This window comes from Caretta caretta, chromosome 2, assembly GCF_965140235.1.
Source record: "Caretta caretta isolate rCarCar2 chromosome 2, rCarCar1.hap1, whole genome shotgun sequence".
NCBI classification, from domain to species: domain Eukaryota; kingdom Metazoa; phylum Chordata; order Testudines; family Cheloniidae; genus Caretta; species Caretta caretta.
Window position 1 is genome coordinate 152,749,079 of NC_134207.1, and position 20,823 is coordinate 152,769,901.

The following is a 20,823-nucleotide window of genomic DNA, read 5'->3' on the forward strand; positions in this document are numbered from 1 at the left end:
TCCTTTTATATGTACTATATTTTATTGGCCACACCTCCCAAGTATTTATTTAAAATTGACTTTTCTCCTTCTTCCACATTCTGGTTCGCACTTTCCATAAACTCCGTTATTCTGTGAAATACCAAATACCATTAAATATCCACAAAAATCAGCAGTTGCATCAAATAACTTGAAGTTGGTATCATGGGAAATGGATAATTGGACCTACAATCTGGACTGGTGAGGTATACATCTTTCATGCCAAGAGTAGAGTACGTTGAACTATTTTAGAACTTGACCTAGTTGTAGAGTGTCATTGAAGTTCTGCTCAGGATAAACTGCTACTTCAATTTGGAGACATTCCTCAATCCAGTAATCGCATAGTTAATTCCTACATTGTTTGAGTTTATCAGCAGTCCATCAAATTGATAAGTCTGTGCCAAGCTGAACAAGTTTTATGGAAAACATCTGACATAATGGGGAGAGAGAAGAGTCCGTTTGTACTGTATCATGCAATAAAAATGCATTAAGTGCAAAATTGTATCCTTTGATAAAAGTAAGAAGAATAATTCTGCCCCAAATGGAAATAGAACCATATTTTTCTTTTAAAATATGAAATCTGTAAGAAGATTAATATATGCTTGCAAACATCTTAGTAGAAATCTGTTTTCTTTTAACAAAGAGCAACACAATACTCTATTTAAAATAGGATGATAGTAAATGTTATATCAACAATATATGAATACATGTGAACAAATGAATTGTTATAATTAAATATTGGAGGCTGTTGTACCATGGTTTTGTAAGGATTATATTTAAAGAGGACTTCCTAGGAAAAAAAGGGGAGAACTAGAAAAAAGAATCTGTTGGCCCCATTAGCCACCATATAGCCTGACAGAAATCTAATCTGTATCTGCTCCTATTAATGTCTGGAAGCAGAATTCTTGATTTCAGGCATATGTTCTACTAACATTCTTCTACAACATGAAATATCAAGCTGCTACTATATGAGATATTATAGAGAAGTTGAGGCTGTTCCAGCATAAGTCTGATAGTCACATCCCTTGCAACTTCGACTAGAATTGTTCTTCAGACTTCATTTTTTGAGCTTACTCTCAAACTACAGTAGAGCTCTTTATAATTTAAAAGAAGGAAGTAATCCAATTGTTTATAGTCATAGGATTTTAAAATTACACTTTCTTGATGTTTTGACCAATTGTGTCCCTGTTACTTAAAATTATTGTTTTATTATATATTATACGTATATATGCATAAAATATAGAGGATTTATATTTTTTTAATACAAAACAATGTTATTTGCATGCTTTGACATGGATGTAACTTTCACAACAGATGCCAGTGCATAAAATATATTCTTTGGCAAATCTGTCATGTCAAGTATTAACATACTAGAGAAAATCTAGCTATGAGTAGCAAAATGATTCTATTAACATTTTAAAACATCAGTACTTGTTCTTTGTCACTGCTGCTTCGTTCTCCATCACAGATGTTAATGGCTAATATTTTAGCTGTCGAAACTCTGGCAGAGTGGGCACAAGGGAGTTAAATGATGCATGAAGCTTCTTCCTATAAGCTTTTGCCTCCAGTACAGAGGCTGGGTACATTGAGAATCCTTGTGTTCAGGAAGTCCAAAGCTCAGGGTGCACGGCACTTTGCAAGTTTGGGTACTAAGAAATCAAACCCAGTCAATTCAATGTCTGAATATTTTGTCTGTTCAATAGTTTGTTGCTAAGTCAGTATTGTTATCTGTGATGGTCCATTTTGTCAGAGATTTCTATTCAAGAAATAATTCTTTTTTTCCAGTGTGACAATGCAAAAGGACTCAAAGCCTTCTATGATGCAATAAAATATGGACCTAATCATCTGATGGTTTTTGGTGGAGTATGTGCAACAGTCACTTCTATCATTGCTGAATCCCTAAAAGGATGGAATTTAGTTCAGGTAAGTCATGACATATAATATATTTGACTACTGACTATCTTCAAATTCTTTAAAGAAATTTTTGGAAAATTAATACCTGTTAAAAGTTTTGATTAATGCTTTGCAAAATGTTAAATGTGAATAACTATACAATAACTTTGAAGATCAATGAGGTTATATATAAAAAGGACAATCATTTCAAATACTAATTTAAAACTTTAATTTAACACTTTCAGGGATTGGTATGTTGAGGCTTCAAAAATATATTAAAGCTGTTCAGAACATTTGTGATTAAAAATTAAAATTATTTTGTTTATTTGATTTGCCTTGGCAGATAGTTATTTACATTTTATGGGATATATGCCTGAATTGTGAGATTAATGGAATACAGAGATCATTCAAGCAACCTGGTGTGCTAATCCAGTGCCTGATCTAAAAAGCCCAATAAAGTGAAGAGAAAAACTCCCTTTGACTTCAGCAGGCTTTGAATCAATATATCCTGATGTCTTCACTCAGTTTTTTTCATAGTCATTATTCAAGCAAACTCACACTGACTTCAAAAGAAATTGAAATTAATACTTTTTTAGTAAAAACTAAATAAGGACCTCAGTATTTGGCCCATACATCACGTCTATGCCCAGCTGTTCCCTTCTCTGTCATTCTCAAAGGTCCCACTTCATGGGAATTTTCCCTCCCCTGAGGAATCATAGGATTTATTAATACTGATCTTTAAAACAGTCATCCAGATAAGACCAGTAAAGAGCAGCATGAGATGCCTCATGGCCCCAAGGCCTAATGAGGAAATCCTTGTCTTCTGGCTCAGAATCTCCATATTTACAGTGGACTATGCAAACTAGCCAACCAACCTGGGGATGTCATTTGGGATCCTCCCTGGCTTATCCCTCAAATGTGAATGATTTGGAACTGGTTGTAGGAAGGCTTCTGAGTTCTACATACTGCGTATATGACCAGTGTGTAACCAATAAGCTAGCAACGATGGGAGAAGCTCAACGAGGTCATTTTTAAGTTTGGTTTGGAAGTGGATAAATGACTGAATAGTGATCGATAAAATATGCCTTTCATACTATCCCAGGGCAAGTGTATAAAAATTGCATGTTATAAATGTATAACAATTACTTAAGTTCTGTAAGTAATTTTTTTTACACAGGAACCTTACCTAATTCAGTGCACAGGATGGAGACACAAGGGGCAGAATTAAGGTAGTGAAGGGGACATAGTGGGGGTGAAGGTGCAGAGAAGGGAGACTTAGCTTCATATTACTCAGCGTGAGGCAGCACTATGAAGATTCAAGGGCAAACTTTACACCAACTAAATGCACTCTGTTCCTTCCCTGTAACTCTTCAGAGTTGAAAGTTGTTTTTCCACTTGAGTTGTCCTACCAGTATTTGTCTAGAATTTTATCCCTCCCCACAAGTCATTCAGTTTCTCTTTAAATGTCCCCTAAACAGTTTCATTTTCTCTGTATTTTAAGAGTGACTCTTTGCAAAGGATTTTCTGATACTTTTTACGAAGGATCTTTCATAGAACCCCCCAGAAGGTATGGTTGTGAAGCAAAGATTTTATTTTTATTCCTCCACTATACCTTGGATGGAGTTGTGTTCTTCTAAGCTTAGGTAGCTTGTATGATGATGAAAATAGCAGGGTATCCTGGGAGAAGAGGGCATAGCAGTGGAAAATGTGACATTCCCAATGACTAAATGATGAAAGAACATAAATGAGAGCAGGGTTAGGTGGGGATTTCATGAAGTATAATGGGTGGTGCGGAAGTAATGAATACAACTTTAGATATGGTTTGCAAAAAAGTAATAATGTTTGCTAGACTGTACTGCCATACAGTGGGTATTATTGGTGAATAAGTCTGATGGGTGGATAAACGCAAATCCTTCTGTTCACAAGGTTGCAATTTGTTTAACCAGTATCCTTGATTTAAAACTTAACTTCAGCAGCAACAATTATACAGATTTTGTGGGGGAGGGCTAGCTCAGTGGTTTGAGCATTGGCCGCTAAACCCAGGGTTCTGAGCTCAATCCTTGAGGGGGCCATTTAGGGATCTGGGGCAAAAATTGGGGTCCTGCTTTGAGCACGGGGTTGGACTAGATGACCTCCTGAGGTCCCTTCCAACCCTGATATTCTATTAAATGAATTGCATACAGCATCACTGAAGACTCAAAACTACCATCCCAAAAAATGTCAGCGGTTTCACTTAAAGGTGTGACAATGGACACTAATACAGAATCATAGAAAGTAATGTGGATGATGTAGTAGTAGTAATTTAGATGAAGCCAAGAAGAGGAAGAGGAGGGAAAACAATTTCTATACATATAACTACTGGCAGTAGGCAGACCTGGCATTACACTGCAAGGAAAAGAATCTGAATTTGGCTCCCTAACCCCCATCAGTCTTTTCCTGTGAAAGCCACAGAGGCAGCATATTTAGGCCACAGTACGTACTGATTTGTTTTACACTGACCCCCTCTGGCTGGCTGAAGTGATGGCTTTTCTCCATAAAAGAGATGCTTTAGTGCAGGACACTCCTGAAGCAGTGGTTGGAGTAGAGAAGAAGAAAATAGAGAGCAGAGGAGCAGAGTAGTTGCTTAAACATCCTTCCATTTGTTATCAAAGATAGGGATAGCTTTCCTACTCTCAGCTTGATATTTTCCCCAAAGCTTTCTAGACCAAGTGAAAAATACTTCTGCCACCATGCTTCCAAAGCTGTCCCTCTCTTCCCCTCCCGCCAAAACATCCCCCAAATCACCCACACTCATGAAATATAAGGGAATAAAATAGTCATACAATGTTTATTATTTATTGAGTTGCAGCATTATTAATGAACTTTCTAAATAATGAATTTTAAGAAAATGGATTGTACTTTGCCTTCCGTGAATTTATTATTAATTCTTTCCACATCCTGACTTCTTCACTCCACTCTTACTTTCTTATTTTAGGTCATATTTTTCACACCGTTTTGAAATTGTTGTTGCATTTTTTCTTCTCAAGAAGGCAGACTTTAGCAAAGTCAGAGAGATGGTAGGTAAGATCCCCTGGGAAGCAATTCTAAGGGGAAAAACAGTTCAAGAGAGTTGGCAGTTTTTCAAAGAAACATTAAGGGCACAAGAGCAAACAATCCCACTGCCTAGGAAAGATAGGAAGTATGGCAAGAGACCACTCTGGCTTAACCAGGAGATCGCCAATGATCTGGAACTGAAATAAGATCCTACAAAAAGTGGAAACTAGGTCAAATTGCTCTCTTTAACTTTTGAGGATAGGACCAAAAGCAATGGGCTTCAATTGCAGCAAGGATGGTTTAGGCTGGACATTAGGAAAAACTTCCTAACTGTCGGGGTGGCTAAGCACTGGAATAAATTGCCTAGAGAGGTTGTGAAATCTCTGCCTCTAGAGATTTTTAAAAGCAAATGAGACAAATACCTATCAGGGACAGTCTAGATCAGAGGTGGGCAAACTACGGCCCACGGGCCACATCCGGCCCACGGGACCATCCTGCCTGACCCTTGAGCTCCTGGCTGGGGAGGCTAGCCCCCGGCCACTCTTCTGCTGTCCCTCCTCCCTCACAGTGCTCTGGGCAGCGGGGCTGCGAGCTCCTGCCAGGCAGCATGGCAGCATGTCTGGCTCCAGCCATGCGGCACGGCTGCTAGTCCTGCTGCTCTGAGCAGCATGGTAAGGGGGTCGGGAGTGGGGGGAAGTCAGGGGACGGGGAGCAGGGGGCAGTTGGATGGGGCGGAGGTTCTGAGGGGGATGGTCAGGGGATGGGGAATGGGGGGTTGGATAGGCGTGGGAGTCCCAGGGGGCCTGTCAGGGTGGTGGTATGAATAGGAGTCGGGGCAGTGAGGAGACAAGGAGCAGGGGGGAAAGAGGGGTTGGATAGGAGGTGGGGTCCAGGAGAGGCAGTTAGGGGCGAGGGTTCTGGGAGGGGGCAGTCAGGGGACAAGGAGCCGGGGTTGTGGGGGGAGGTTGGATGGGTCGGGAGTTGCGAGGGGGGCAGTCACGGGGCGGGAAGTGGGAGGGGGCGCATAGGGGGCAGGGGCCAGGCTGTTTGGGGAGGCACCGCCTTCCCTACCCAGCCCTCCATACAGTTTTGGAACCCCTATGTGGCCCTCAGGCCAAAAAGTTTGCCCACCCCTGGTCCAGATAATGAGTGGTCCTGCCTTGAGTTCAGATGCTTGAGGTCCCTTCCAGTCCTACGATTCTATGATTCTCCCTCCCTCTGCCCCTTTATGTTCTTTTCTTTCTTACTGTTCTTCTTTTCCCCTTACTTGCTGGCTCTTCTCCTTCCCGTACCCATGATCTTTCTTTCTCTCTCTTACTATCTTTTTAAAAATTATCCCCAGAAACATCCAGTGACATATCCATTTTAGATAGTACCTTTTACAAATCTCAAAATAGGCTGCAGAATTACAAACTATATAATAATAATTTCACCCACCACCAAAATGCAGCCAAATCTTGGTAGAACACACTGCAAAAGGCATATATTTCATAGATAAATTGAGAGGTAAACAACAATAAAAATACATTGGAAAATATTATGTTGTATTTTATCAGTTGTATTTTATCCATTATTTAAAAGGACTTGAATTTTTGCACGACTGAAAATTCAAGTGTGCTCATTCCTGACCACTTAAAAAGATGACAACTTCCTGCGCTTCTGCCTCACAACTCATGCGGGTTTAAAGATGGCCTGCAACAACTGAAATGGGAGGGAAGACTGCTAGAGCCCTGGTAGATAAAGTGTCAGGATGATTGACTGAATATGTCTTAAAGCTATTTAATCACTCATATGCTGTAGCTGTGCAGACGAAAGAGGTTTTTTGCCTCTACCATAGCATCTGCCAAATCTTGATCAGTAGATTTATTTCTGGTCCTGTATTGGTTGGTGAATGGTCTGATTTGAATACCTCCTGTTACAAGCATATTGCTGGTTATCTTGTGGAGAAAATCACCCAGATTCAGACTAAGCTTTCTGCATCTGTGGAAACAGTGTGTTGTCTAGAGGAGACAAATGCTACATTATCTCTATTTGAGTTTCAGCCAGTGATGCTCTCTAAGTGGTCGGGTGAACTTCATCATGCAATCTGTGCTCTGGACACATGTTCTTCCTGACTGGTAAAGGTCATGAGTCTTTATTTTCCTTTGGGCTCACGATGTTTGAAAAGGTTTGCAGTCATCCAACTTACAGTGTTTGGATGCCTGCGATTTTCTTAGTCTTTGTCAATTTCTAGGTAATGACTTGGATATGGCACAGAAACTGCTCTTGTGGCTCTGATCTTCTAATGATGAATGAAGAGAAAATATTCCTATTAGTAGTATGAGATCTATTATTTGCCTTTGATACATTAGTCATGAAGTGTTAAAGATATACCTAAGTGCCTTCATTCTTATCTCTCTGAGAGGTTTAAGAGGGTAATGTTGGGCAATTCTTCTCTACACTGGACAGCTTTTTCATTTATATATGATTGCAACCTTTTCTTTCCACTGTAGACTTTGCCATGATTTATGCCAAGACCATGATTTATGTCTTCTCAATGACTTTAGGAACCACCTTGAAATGGACCATTTCATTCTTATTTTTTGGACCCTAAATTTAGGACTGTGATATGCAGAATCCCCATAGTGCAAGCCACTGTAGTCAATATATATTGATCTATGTGAAAGCTTGCCTGCAAAATAGTAATTATTAGACACTGAACATAATACTGATTTTACTGTTATGTTTGAATTTAATTTTGCAAAGAACTCAGATTTTTGGTAAAAATAAGTTTGTCAGAATAACTTTTGTTCAAAATTATTATTTTGCGAAACAATTTGTCAACCATGGTTTAAACAAATAAATGTGGCATCAGGTTATTTGGAAAGATAACTCTGGTTCCAGCTGCTTTGTACATCAGAGGCTGCACAAAACAACTGACAACTTTCCCAGTACAAACAGCTGAGGTTTCTCTTCTTATAGGGCCCTATGAAATCTGCCCCTGCTGTATAGGGGTGTAGGAGGAAGAGAAGTGGGTGTGATCAAGGAGAGTCAGAGTGCTGAATATTCTAGCCAATCCCTTGTCTTCTCCAAACTGTGTCAGAGCTGTTTTGGTCCCCAGTGTTCTGAGCATTGGAGGAGCTAAAACGTGACTTCGTTTCTCTCTGTTACCCCAGCGTCTTACTTGTTCCCTTCAGGAGCTCTGCCCAACATTATTTACTTACATCATGAATAACTCACTTGCAGTCACTGGAGTTGTACCACTGTAAAGCCAGTGTAATTGAGAGGAAAATCAAGCTCAGTACATCAGGGTATGGTATAAGACCAACTGACCCTTAGATGTGTAGGGCAATTTCTATTCCTGACTATACTCCAGTTGTTCTAATTACAATATCATTATTGTGTCTGGAACTTGAAAAAGACTAACGTATTTCTACAGTTACATAGGCAACTCCCATTAATTTAGGGTAGCAACTAGCATGATCAAACTCTTAGACCTGAAAAGTTATTAATTGGATACCCACCCTTAAAATTCTTAAGTTTAGAGAGATGATCATACACAATAAAATCAATACATACAATACAGTAAAGTGAAGAACATTCCAAAGAACAGTAAAATTAGGGTATAAGACAACGTTATCTAGCAGACAAAAGTATAACACAATCCAATGGCTGGAAATTGAAGGTTAAAGTGAGAGTATTTCAGAGTAACAGCCGTGTTAGTCTGTATAAAGTGAGAGTAATTAACCATTGGAACAATTTACCAAGGGTTGTGGTGGATTCTCCATCACTAATAATTTTTAACTCAAGACTGGATTTTTTTCCAAAAGATATGGGCTAGGAATTACTTTGGGGAAGTTCTACAGTCTGTGTTATAGAGGCATTCAGTCTAGACAATTACATTGTCTTTTCTGGCCTTGGAATATATGCATTGATGAAAAAAGTTGAAAGGTCTTTTTTCAACAATAAAAGCACAGACCCTGATTCACCACTGCATTACTCCTGTATAAACTACAAATACACAAGCATTAATATCAGGGAGAATCAGACCATTATGTTTAAATTAGCTAGAATAATATTTATTCTAGGACCACTGTGCTTAAATTAGATAGAATAATGTTATCCCAAGACTCCAGGATGAAGTACAGTAAACATTATACATCCTACCCAGAGTATGAAGTGAAACATTTAGCCGAAGGGAGCTTTACTTTCCTTCCATCTTCTGCTCATATGTAGAAAACTAATTTAGTTTAACAAGATGAGCTGGCTTAATCTGACTTCCTATCAGTTGAAGACTGGCTTCTATCCAGTTTTCATTTTATTTACGTATGATTATCTATTCCATTTCATCTCAACCAACTTGTATCTATGTTGTTGAAACAAACAATAAGCTAGCATCACCAATACAGCTTTTGTCTTTGATCTAATGTCAGCAAGTCCAATTCATTATAAACGGAGTAAAGAGGCTTATTTCAATCACTTCTTAAAATAAAGCACGATACCGTCATAAATTGGGTCAAAACTATCAAACACTAATGCTGAATCTGTGATCTGTATAATCAAAAACAGAAAACATACCCTATAGAAGAATCCTTAATTAACTCATTTGTCCAAAACATTCATTCCTTTCTATTTAGTCTTTGATCAATATGGGGACTGAATGGAGGTCCAGATACCAGCAAATGATCTTCTGCAACTTAATGACAGAAGAATAAAAAAAGCTTCAGTTCAGCTCAAAGGCTACTTATAAGCGTATTACCAAATAAATCCTTTTGTTTCCATTCAGATCCTCTGAGAAGCTGAGAATGTAAGATTTAAACTTTGGGCTACAGTCACACATTACTGGGGTTATTTTTCACATTACTCAGTCTAGCAAATTACATGCCAACATATTAATGGACGCAGTTTTTCATTTATCATGGTCACGATTAAAACAGTATCAGGAACGTGACCAAAATAATTAACACATTTTTCGCTGACTTAAGTGGACTCTATCATGTGGTGTGCATCTTCAACTTGGCGTATGGCAAAGCATTAGTGAAATACCTCGGTACTTGTATATTTTCTAAAAATACACAATATGAAGATTTCCAGAATGCCGAACACAATATCACCTTTCCATTTTTATATGCTCTTTGAACCTAATTTCAAAACTTGATTATGAAGATTCCAACATCTTAGTTCCAATTTCTAAGAATTTGGCTCAATAATTTGTTTAATTCCCAGTCAGGTTTCACGGCTTTATTTGCCTTTTGTGGGTTTTCCCCCTCAGTTCTGTTGTCTCCTCCGGAGGCATTTGCAGTGGCTGGTGTCCCTCAGAGAGAGAGAGAAGGAGGCTAAGAAAGCCAAAGGCAAAGGGAAAGGTCTATGTTCCCTGCTCCATCCCCCTTGCTGAGTTTTTCACTGGGGCACTTGTGGGCAGAGTGCAGTTTTCCCACACACACAGAGCAGTCTTGGCATGGTTGCCTTCACACTGCTACTGTGGGCAGCAAGGGAGGAGCCAGTTTTGCTGTACACAGACTACCTATGACCAAGTCACCTGTTAAACTTCCCTTGGATAAACTAAATAGATTAAACTTGACAAGATGGATGATGTGATATCTTTCATTGGAACAATTTCTGCTGGTAGAAGAGACAAACTTTGGAGCTCCCCAGAGCTCTTCTTCAAGTCTGGAAAAGGTAACCAGAGTGTCACAGCTAAATACAAGGTGGGACAAATGTCTTAATGAGTTGATAACAAATGTGTTAATTAATCCATCCTGCCAAGCATCCTGTGCAAATTTGAACATGGGGCAGATTGTTAAGCATAAGAGGTTAAGATGTTGCAAGAAACCACTTAAAATTAAATGGAAAATTAATATCTCTGCAGTAATGGGATAAATGAAGGTTAATAAGTTACCAGTTGTTTTAATGAGTTGTAAAACCAGTGTCTCTGTTTAGACCATGATTTTTGGTGTCTAGCAGACTTGTGAATTTAAATTCCCATGCACGTCTTTTGAAGGTGTTGTGCAAGTTTTCTTTGAGGACAAGGACAGATAAGTCAGATAGAGAGTGATTGCTTTGTGAAAAGTGATAGAATATACTCCGAATACCACAAAACATGCTCTGAGGAGAAAGTCCTGGACACACGTTAACACACTTAAAATTGCTTTCACCAAACAAAGACACTCCATCACAGAAATAGATTGTATTATGAAACAGATCACCTAAATACCCTGAGGGAACCTTCAATACAGAAAAAAAAAACCTCCACTGACCGCACACCCCAGGTTATTATCTGTTACCCCACACCAGAACCCATATGGGATATCGTCAAACAATTAGAACCCATACTTGATGGGTACCAAATCCTTAAAGAAATTTTTCCCAACCCCTCTTTTCTGGCCTTCAAACAACCCCTCCAACTTTACAATGTCATTATCAGAAACAACCTCCCCACAAACTCGGACGCACCAATTCAAAATGGCACCAGACCCTGCCAGAACAACAGATACAAAACCTGCAGAAATACCTCCACTGCTATGATGATCAATACTCCCGTAACACACCTTTCAAGATCCTTTACACATGCCTATCACAACATGTCATACCTCATCCAGTGCATCAAATGCTCCAGCAATAATTATCTGGGTGAAACCAATCACTGCACTCTTGAATGAATGCACACAGAAAAGTGATAAAAGACAAAAACACTACATCACCTGTTGGTGAACACTTTCCACAAAACAATTAATTCAAATCTGTCCTCTCAGTCTTAATCCTCAAAGGAAACCTGCACAACAACTTCAAAAGAAGAATTGGAACTTAAATTCATAACTCTGCTGGACACTAAAAATCATGGACTGAACAGAGACATGGCTTATTACTACAATCTGTAATTTATTAACTCTCCTTTGTACTATGACTGCAGAGGTGATAACGGCCCACTTCATTTTAAGTGGTTTCTTGCAACATCTTAACCTCTTATGCTTAAAAATCTGTCCCACCTTGTATTTAGCAGTGACACTCTGGTTACCTTTTCCAGACCTGAAGAAGAGCTCTGTGAAGCTTGAAAGCTTGTTTCTTCCTCCAACAGAAATTGGTCCAATAAAAGATATCACCTCACCCACCTTGTTTCTCTCACATCCTGGGATCAATACGGCTACAAAAACTCTGCAACAAACAACATTAGATTAAGCTTGTTTAGACTCTCTGTAAGACAGATTTCCAGACCTTACATCATTCTTCTTGCACTTTTCTCATCTATTTTCATTTTTTCAATTTCCTTTTTTAAGTGTGTGTAGCAGCATGGTCTGCCCCTTTAAGGGCCAGAGGCCATTAGTCAGATGTAGATGAGGAGGGGACAAGTATGCCCTATAAAGACCCAGCCTTTCATTAAGGAGGGGGAAGCAGGAGCAGCAGAGAGGTCCTGGTTATGGAGACTGTGGGAACCTGCTGGGGAAAAAGGGCCTCCAGGAAGAAAGCCCTGGGAGGTGGTGTTCAGGTGAACAAGCAAGAAAGAGCTCTGCAGAGCAGAGGAGCAGATGCAAATTATATGCAGAAGGGGTGCCCAGGGAGGGTGCCAAATGTATATTTTCTTATGTTTTGTAAGGACATGATTTAGTTGGGGATTGGTCCTGCTTTGAGCAGGGGGTTGGAGTAGATTAAGTCCTGAGGTCCCTTCCAACCCTGATATTCTGTGACATGGTGAGACCATTGCTGAAGGTCAGCAGGGAAGAGGAGCTTTGGTGGTGGCCAAAGATTCTGTTTATAATTTCTAGTCTATTGGGCATTGTCAGGTGTGGACTATGAAGATTTGTTTGTTTTTAATATGTGAGCACAAACAATGGTGTTGTAAAAGGGAGTTTGTGAAGCCATTATTTAAGAGCCTGAGGAGGAGAAAACAGAGGCTGAGCACCACAACATTGAGTTTTCCCACCAGGGGGCACTATGAGACACTGTTCATGACTGTGTGGAAACCAGACTTTACATGGTATTGACATAATGGTCTCACTAATGTATATAGAGGCAATAGTCTTTCCTTTCTTCTACTCTATATTCTCCCGATTAAGCATCCAAGGATTGTGTTTGCCCTGTAAGACTCAACATCACACTGAGAGCTCATGTTCAGTTGGCTATCTACCATCACCCCTAAATCCCTTTCAGAGTCTCTGCTTTCCAAAATATAGTTCCCCATTCTGTAAGTGTGACCTACATTCTTGTCAGCCAAACTTGTGCTTTCATCAAAAACCAATATCAAGTTTGTTTGACAAAATCTTCTGTAAAACCACGATTGCTATTAATTGTACTGTCATCTTTTACGTGATTACATCCCATATTGGCCTTCCTGTGATTTTGCCCAGGATTGATATCAGGCTGACAGGTTATCCTGGTCATCTCCTTTACCCTTTTTAAATACTGGTACAACATTAGCCTTTTCCCAGTCCTCTGGAACTTCTAAGATTTGTAAGACATCAACTTAAACGACCTAGAGAACTCCGCAGGCAGTGCATCTACTGTTGAAAGAACAGCTGTTTTACCTTCTGCTGTGCACTGACGATATTTGGCTGATAACAAATGTGTTAATTAATCCATCCTGCCAAGCATCCTGTGCAAATTTGAACACCCATCATATTCAGCTTGATACATTATCTCCACAAATTCCAGATCTACTCTTCCCACTATTTACAGAGAGAAGTTATCTAGAAAAGAAGATATTATTACTAGGGTGTTGAATAGGTCTGAATTTAGTTTAGAAACTAAAATCCAGCATAAATTTCTATTTAGCTAAGGAGAAAGATGCTGGGAAGTTGTGTAAAGTCCCAAAGCTAAAGAGAAAAGGCTATTGTACATGCCCTTTCACAGTGTGGTTTGTGAAGAAGGTACAAAATGACTTTTCTCCCATGCCTGCTCAGGTGAAGAAAGCTGAGACTCTGGAGAACAATTGAGGGTTCTGGCTTTGTCCTCTGTGCCTCCCCTTATGGGCATACCTTACACTTTGGGAAACATTGCCCTCCACAATATGGTGGAAGTAGTTTCTGTGAGAGACTGACAATATTTTGCAATAAACTGGACAAACCTGATGGAAGTAATATAAAGTTACTAATTAAGTCAAACTTTATTGAACTAGGTTTAATATCTTTGGGATCTATCATATTACAAATGCAATTGGGTATGTGTTATTGTGGCACTGTATGTACTTTCTCTAATGGGGAGATACTAATGTAACTCCTCTGTGATCAGCCTTTTCAAAGGAGGGGTTCACATATACTAGTTCAAAGTGAATTCTCTGGGAACCAACAGGATATTTTAGGTAAATAGCCTGGTTTTACACTGCCTCAGGGCCCTCTTCCTTATCCAGCAAACACACAGGACCCCAGTCCATGGAGGGCCCCAATCCTTAGAGATGGGTTGGAAGTACTGAGCCTACTGAGGCCCCATAAGACTTGTGTTAGTTCTGATCTGAGGCTGTTATGAACTTATAACCACAGAAGAGACCCCTTTGTGTGGTTTTGAAGAATTCACCTGCCAGAGTACATGTTAGAGTTGGGGTGTCTCTGGTAAGCTTATTAGCATGTGTGTAGGTTCTTCTGTTGCTTTTAATGTTTTCCCTGCAGTGCTTTTGCCTTAAGAATAAAATAGGCTTGCATAGAAAGATATATGGTCTCTATAACTGTGGGAAGTCACACTGTTAATTGTCTCTGAAGAGAAAGCAGTCAGGTGTGCTTGGGCATCTTGTCTCTGCTAGGAATAACACAGTGAGTTTGTGTGTGTATGGGGGTGGGGGGGTGAGAAAACCTGGATTTGTGCTGGAAATGGCCCACCTTGATTATCATGCACATTGTAGGGAGAGTGGTCACTTCGGATGAGCTATTACCAGCAGGATAGTGAATTTGTGTGTGTGGTTTTTGGAGGGGGGTGAGGGGGTGAGAGAACCTGGATTTGTGCAGGAAATGGCCCACCTTGATTATCATGCACATTGTGAAGAGAGTTGTCACTTTGGATGGGCTATTACCAGCAGGAGAGTGAGTTTGTGTGGGGGGTGGGGGTGGAGGGTGAGAAAACCTGGATTTGTGCTGGAAATGGCCCAACTTGATGATCACTTTAGATAAGCTATTACCAGCAGGACAGTGGGGTGGGAGGAGGTATTGTTTCATGATCTCTGTGTGTATATAATGTCTTCTGCAGTTTCCACGGTATGCATCCGATGAAGTGAGCTGTAGCTCACGAAAGCTCATGCTCAAATAAATTGGTTAGTCTCTAAGGTGCCACAAGTACTCCTTTTCTTTTTGCGAATACAGACTAACACGGCTGTTACTCTGAAACAGTGAAGGCAGTGCAGCCTAGAGCTACTCTGGTCAGGAGGGAACCTGAGTAGCTGGAAGCCTGAGAGTGGGTGCCCTTGTTGGATCACTGTGGGGAAATACAGGTGCATTTGCCCTGAGCTGTGACAGACCCTTGGCCCCAAACATCTCCACAGGTTTGGCCAGTTACTTGGACTACATTTGAGATTATGGGCCAATTTAAAGGTATGATTAAATTACTGAGGACCAAATACTGCCCTGACTTAAACACTGTGCAATCATATTGATTTGCATGAGGTTCTGAATCCTTCTCCTGCTGTCAAACATCACTTGGGGCACAATAAAGGGTTCACCATCCCTGTCTATTCTGGGATGCTCTTACCAAGTCTTTTGTGTTGTTAAATCACATATGTTTTCCCTGTGTTCTGTTTGGGATTATTTTGGGTGGCCCCTTTTCACGTTCCTCCTGCTGCCCAAGGCGTGTCTACTATCGCAGATGCTCTGGCTTCATTCTTAGCACATCTACCAGATATTTCCATCTTCTTTTCTCGATAACTTTGGAGATAAGGAGTTGTTGATCTCTGTGATTAATCTCAGTATTAATTATAAATTAATTCTGTTACAAATTAGAAATTAATTTCTAGTATTTTCCTGAGGCATTTTCTTTTGAAGGCATTTAGATGGCTGTCTGTCTGCTTTTAGAGGATTGCCATCATCAGCACCCTTATATTAAGGTGGAAATAACATTTGAGTTGAAAATTCATAATTTGGTCTTAAATGTAGATTGGTTTTGATCACCAAATCTTGTTTAAGATGTTAAATGCCAGTTTGTTACATAATTTCCTTCTGGATATCCCTAAGATCTTACCCATTACTGCCAAGATATGTATATTGACTCACCTTTTGTATTCCTTTACCTATATTAATGTAATGCTTGAGTTGGGAGCTGCTGGTATTCTCATTAGACTCGCTTTTTAATTAACAAATTATTAAACCCATCTTTTGCAATGCTGGACAGTCTCTGCTTGCATGTTGGTTGAGCTGTCACACAGGAGAGTTATATTCTCAGCAAAACCTAGCTATTCAAGTGTACTGTGGCTAAACTGTGAGATTCCTGTGTTGTATCAGTCTACACTTTTTCTCGTGATTAAGTCAATGGCCATGCCAAAAAGGAGAAGTGAGAGATTGCACCTTGATTTAAAGCTTGGCTGATGTTAATTATTGTTATTGGCATTTATAATATTTCAAGATGTTCCAGAGCGAACCACAATGAAGGCTGACAAATACTTTAATGAAATATGTGAAGTTTATGATAAGTGCTCTTTGCCATTTGATGCTCTTCAATGATTATTCTTAGGGTGAAAAATCTTGTTGACATATGATCTTCCAAGTTGAAATGCAGCCTGCTCTTCCCTTACCTTGGCCTTATCTGCTTCCTTTATTTTGTTTAAAATACTGTGGAAGACTTTGCCTATCATTAAAAGGAGTATAATATCTTGCCAGTTGTTGCAGCTGCTTAGGTCACTGTTATTTGGTATTTTGAGTATGTCATTTTCCCATTGTTATGGAAGTATTTTCTTGTCCCATACTTTATTGAAAGTTCAGTGACTTTATCGGTGGTCCCATCATCACAAGCTTTTAACATTTCCCCTGTGACTTGGTCTTCAGCTGTAGCTATTCCAGATTTTAACTCTGTTATCATGCCTTTCATATCTTAGTTTGTGATGTCAGATGTTACAATATCTAGTTTAGAACGGTGAGAATCACTAATTTTTTGGTTTCCTAGCCAAACTAAATAAGAAATATATCATTTTGGATTGACCACATTAGAAAAACATTCTAATTTTTCAGAAAAGTGAAAAAGTTGGAAAAATTGTTTTGGGTTGAACAAAATGTTTTATTTCATTTGGGGAGGTTTTAAACCATTTTAAAAATAAAATTAAAGTAAAATTTAAAACAGAAAATCATCTTGATTTTTTTTCAACCAGAACAATTCAGCAAATTCTACACAAATTCACAAAGTGTTTTTGGTTGACCCAAATCTGCATTTTTCATTCTCCTCTCCCTCCCCCCCCCGAAAAAAGTTTAATCCAAAAACACTTGCTCAGCTCTAGTCATTTAATTTCTTCATCAAAGTCAGTTTCTTCTGGTGTTGGTCTGCGTACCACCTCTTGAGAGTTCTCTGCCCATTGCGCTCTTTATTCTTGTTTTGTTATCAAAGACTTTCCTTGACAGGCCCTCTGGCTGGTGTAAATTTCTCAGTTAGGAACTTACTGAGATGATAAAGTATTTTACTATCATCTCTTTCAGGAGATGCTTCAACTTCTTTGGCAATCTTATCCATGCCCTAGCCTCTGTTTGCCGGAAGTTGGGAATGGGTGACAGGGGATGGATCACTTGATTACCTGTTCTGTTCATTCCCTCTTGGGGCACGTGGCATTGGCCACTGTCGGAAGACAGGATACTGGGCTAGATGGACCTTTGGTCTGACCCATTTTGGCCATTCTTATGTCCTTATGCATTTCCCTTCTCTGTTCTCGAGCTGCTTTTTACTGCTTTATCCTTGTTTCATACAGATTTTTTGCTGTTTCTTTTTTCTGGAGGTGTAATGTTTGCTTTGGGTTGTTTCCTTTCTTTGACACAGATCCACTTATCCTCATTTATCCAGACTATAGATTTGCTTGTCAGGAAACCAACTCCAGTTATTGTGACATCTATGATACTGTCATGCAGAAAGGAGCATGGCATGTAAATATTGACTTTTGTGGTGGATCTAAGTCTTATTGTGCCTGAAATCTGTTCTTCAGTTCAATTTGATATTGCTGCTGTAAGATCTTGCTTATTAGCCGTTTGTTGTCAGTTTTCTTGGTGGTTTTTGCAATTTTGTTTTTCTTCAGTTTGATTTTCGCCACACATAAGTTATGGCCATGCCTTATGTCAGTTCCTCTCTATGCTCTCATACCCTAAAGAGTTGATTTAAATTTCCTTCCAATACATACATGGCCAGTCTAGTTCCCGGTGACTCCACGTGGGGAATTCCAATATACTTTATGGATATTTTTGTATGAGAATAGTGTTCCAACAATTATGACCACTGATTCAGTCACAGTTCTACCCATCTTTCACTAATCTGATTTTGGGAACTGAGGCCATACTGCTAAGTGCTTTCTCCACTCCATTGCTGTCATCCCAAACCTTGTCTTTAGTTCCCCATTACAAAGCAGATGTCACGCTTTGGAATATGTTCAGTCTGAATTTGTAGGCAATGATAGAACTGATCTTATACATCATTGTGCACAGAAATAATCCATAGTGCCATACGGAGGGGTAAGAAAGGGCTGGGATGCTCCTTGGGTTACTTTGGGGGCAAGCACTTATTTTACATTAATTCCATGTGGCTCAAGCTACTCTGTCTTGAGCACAGACCCAGCACAGGAGTCTTCTTTCCCAGCCCAAAGCAGCATATGGCCTTCCTCAAGACAGGATAGCCTCATGTTTGTGTAGCCCTTAACTTGAATCATAATTTGACTATTTTTCTACCACATTATTTCCAGGCTTGTATTCTTAACCAAATGTAGTTATCTCTGTGCTATCTTAATTTCCAGGCATGACTCAAATCAGAGAGAATTGATTTTCTAAGTTTTGGTATCATTCCTTTTTTTTATGAGTCTACAGTAGCTTGAAGTTTCAATACTATACTAAGCCATCACACATTCCAATGTTTCATTTTCAAGTCTCAACGTCATAGGAAGTGAAAGTATTCATTGTCATGAATTGAGTCAATGTCCTCCCTAAGCTATTCTGTAAAGTCAATTAAACTATATGTTATCCAATATGCAGCATATCATGTGCACTATTTAATAGGCTTAATGGAATAAATAGTATAACTATTATAGACTTTATATATATTACTGCACAGCACTGATGTTAGGAAGTATTGTACAAGTGTGGTGCTAACTGTTTATATTCACATTAATGTGAGAGTACACTATATATCAAGGAGATGGATTAAATTATGTGGATTTGCTTCCTAAAATTGAAAATGGAACTGACAAATCGTTCTTGAAAGACTCACTAGCTGTGATATAACTATTTATTTTAGAGAACAAGAAATATTTACCCAAATACCACAATATCAAACCTGGATCTGATGTGTGTGTGTGTAAATGGAAGAAGTCTCCAAACACACACTTTGAAGAGGGAAGTGGATTAAAAAGTATCCAACAAACCTTGTACTTTGGAAATAGAACATGAAGAATATCTTTGTTGTAACCATTTAGAAATCAAGAGTGCATATGAAAAGCAGAGATTGAGCCAGTCTGCAAAGTCCAAATAGAAACATAGATTCAGATTTTGACCCACGTACCTCATCTCTACCATTTGGATCCAGTGTTCTGGTTTGAGCCAATCTCTAGATATTTCAATGGCTCTGTCAAGAGTTTATTTTATTTTTTAAACAAAAGAAACCATTGAGCAGTTTGTTCTCCTCTTTTAACAGAATCATAGAAGATCAGGGTTGGAAGGGACCTTAGGAGGTCATCTAGTCCAACCCCCGCTCAAAGCAGGACCAACCGCAACTAGTCTCTTGTTTAATTTTATTTAAACCACCAACCTGTAGACTTGTTTAGATGGACAGATTCTGATCTGAAGACCCTGACTCTACTGAGAAAAGGAGAATGATTGACCCAGTAATAAGGAAGGGGGAGTATTAATGTCTAGTTATTACATTATTATTTTATATTATTTGGATTAGAAGAAAGTGAAAGGTGGGAGATCCAAGGGTAGTGCTTGTTTCCAGTGTTCAAGACTTCTAAACCATTTGGGTCATTCACTAGGTATGATATTTCAACATTTCAAATAATTTCAATATAAGTATTATTTTGTGGCATTAGTTGCTACTCAGTTAAATCAGAATTCTAGCTGACACTCCTGTACACCATACTGCATAATGCATTTGGCTCTGGTTGAAAGCTTTCTCCTGCAGTTTGTTGCCCTCCAGGTTTTCTCCTTTGCCTTAACTGTATCATTCCACTCTGTTCATGCCACAAAGTAAAATATACCTGCTTATTGATATTTTTCACTTTGTAATCCTTCGCTGTGAAACATAAAGAAAGGTGTGGATCAGAGACACAGATAGCTTAGCTGCAAAGTGACAGAAACATCCTTTGCATTCTTCGTGGAAATAAGCCTGGAAATTAACTTACAGCAATACCTCTGCAGAGGAAGTTCATCTATGAACGTGCATTAAAAAAGATGCCATTTTAATTGGCAAGTTCCCTGTCCCTTTTCTCAACTATCCTGTTTCTCAATCATTAAAATTCAGTAGTTTTGGAGGTGCCAATGCTAATAGTGCTCAGTGACTTCATCATTCATGTGGATGAGAAATCCTTAAAGTTGGCTGTGTTGCAAACTCCCATGAATTTGTCATAAGCAATGTAATTTTGGTTTGTGCTGTAGGAGCTCATGTGAAAGTAAGATAATCTCCTGCCTTCATATTATTTTGGATTGAGGATAGGGGACAAGAGAGAGAGAAATCCCTATACTCTTGGAGAAAATGTATTAAAGTGCAACCAGGAGACCATGAATTCTAGCTTCAGTTCTTCCAGTGACTGCAGTT

General features: G+C 39.2%; 1 protein-coding gene across 3 annotated transcripts in view; it reads left to right on the plus strand.

Annotated features, from left to right (window-relative positions):
• Nucleotides 1-20,823, plus strand: part of GABBR2 (gamma-aminobutyric acid type B receptor subunit 2) — an 854,643-nt gene that overhangs the window by 185,015 nt on the left and 648,805 nt on the right. For all 3 annotated transcript variants that reach the window (XM_048839469.2, XM_048839471.2, XM_048839470.2), the window contains exon 2: nt 1,804-1,941. In XM_048839469.2, coding sequence (XP_048695426.1) covers nt 1,804-1,941 — 138 coding nt within the window. The remainder of the gene's footprint in view (nt 1-1,803; nt 1,942-20,823) is intronic.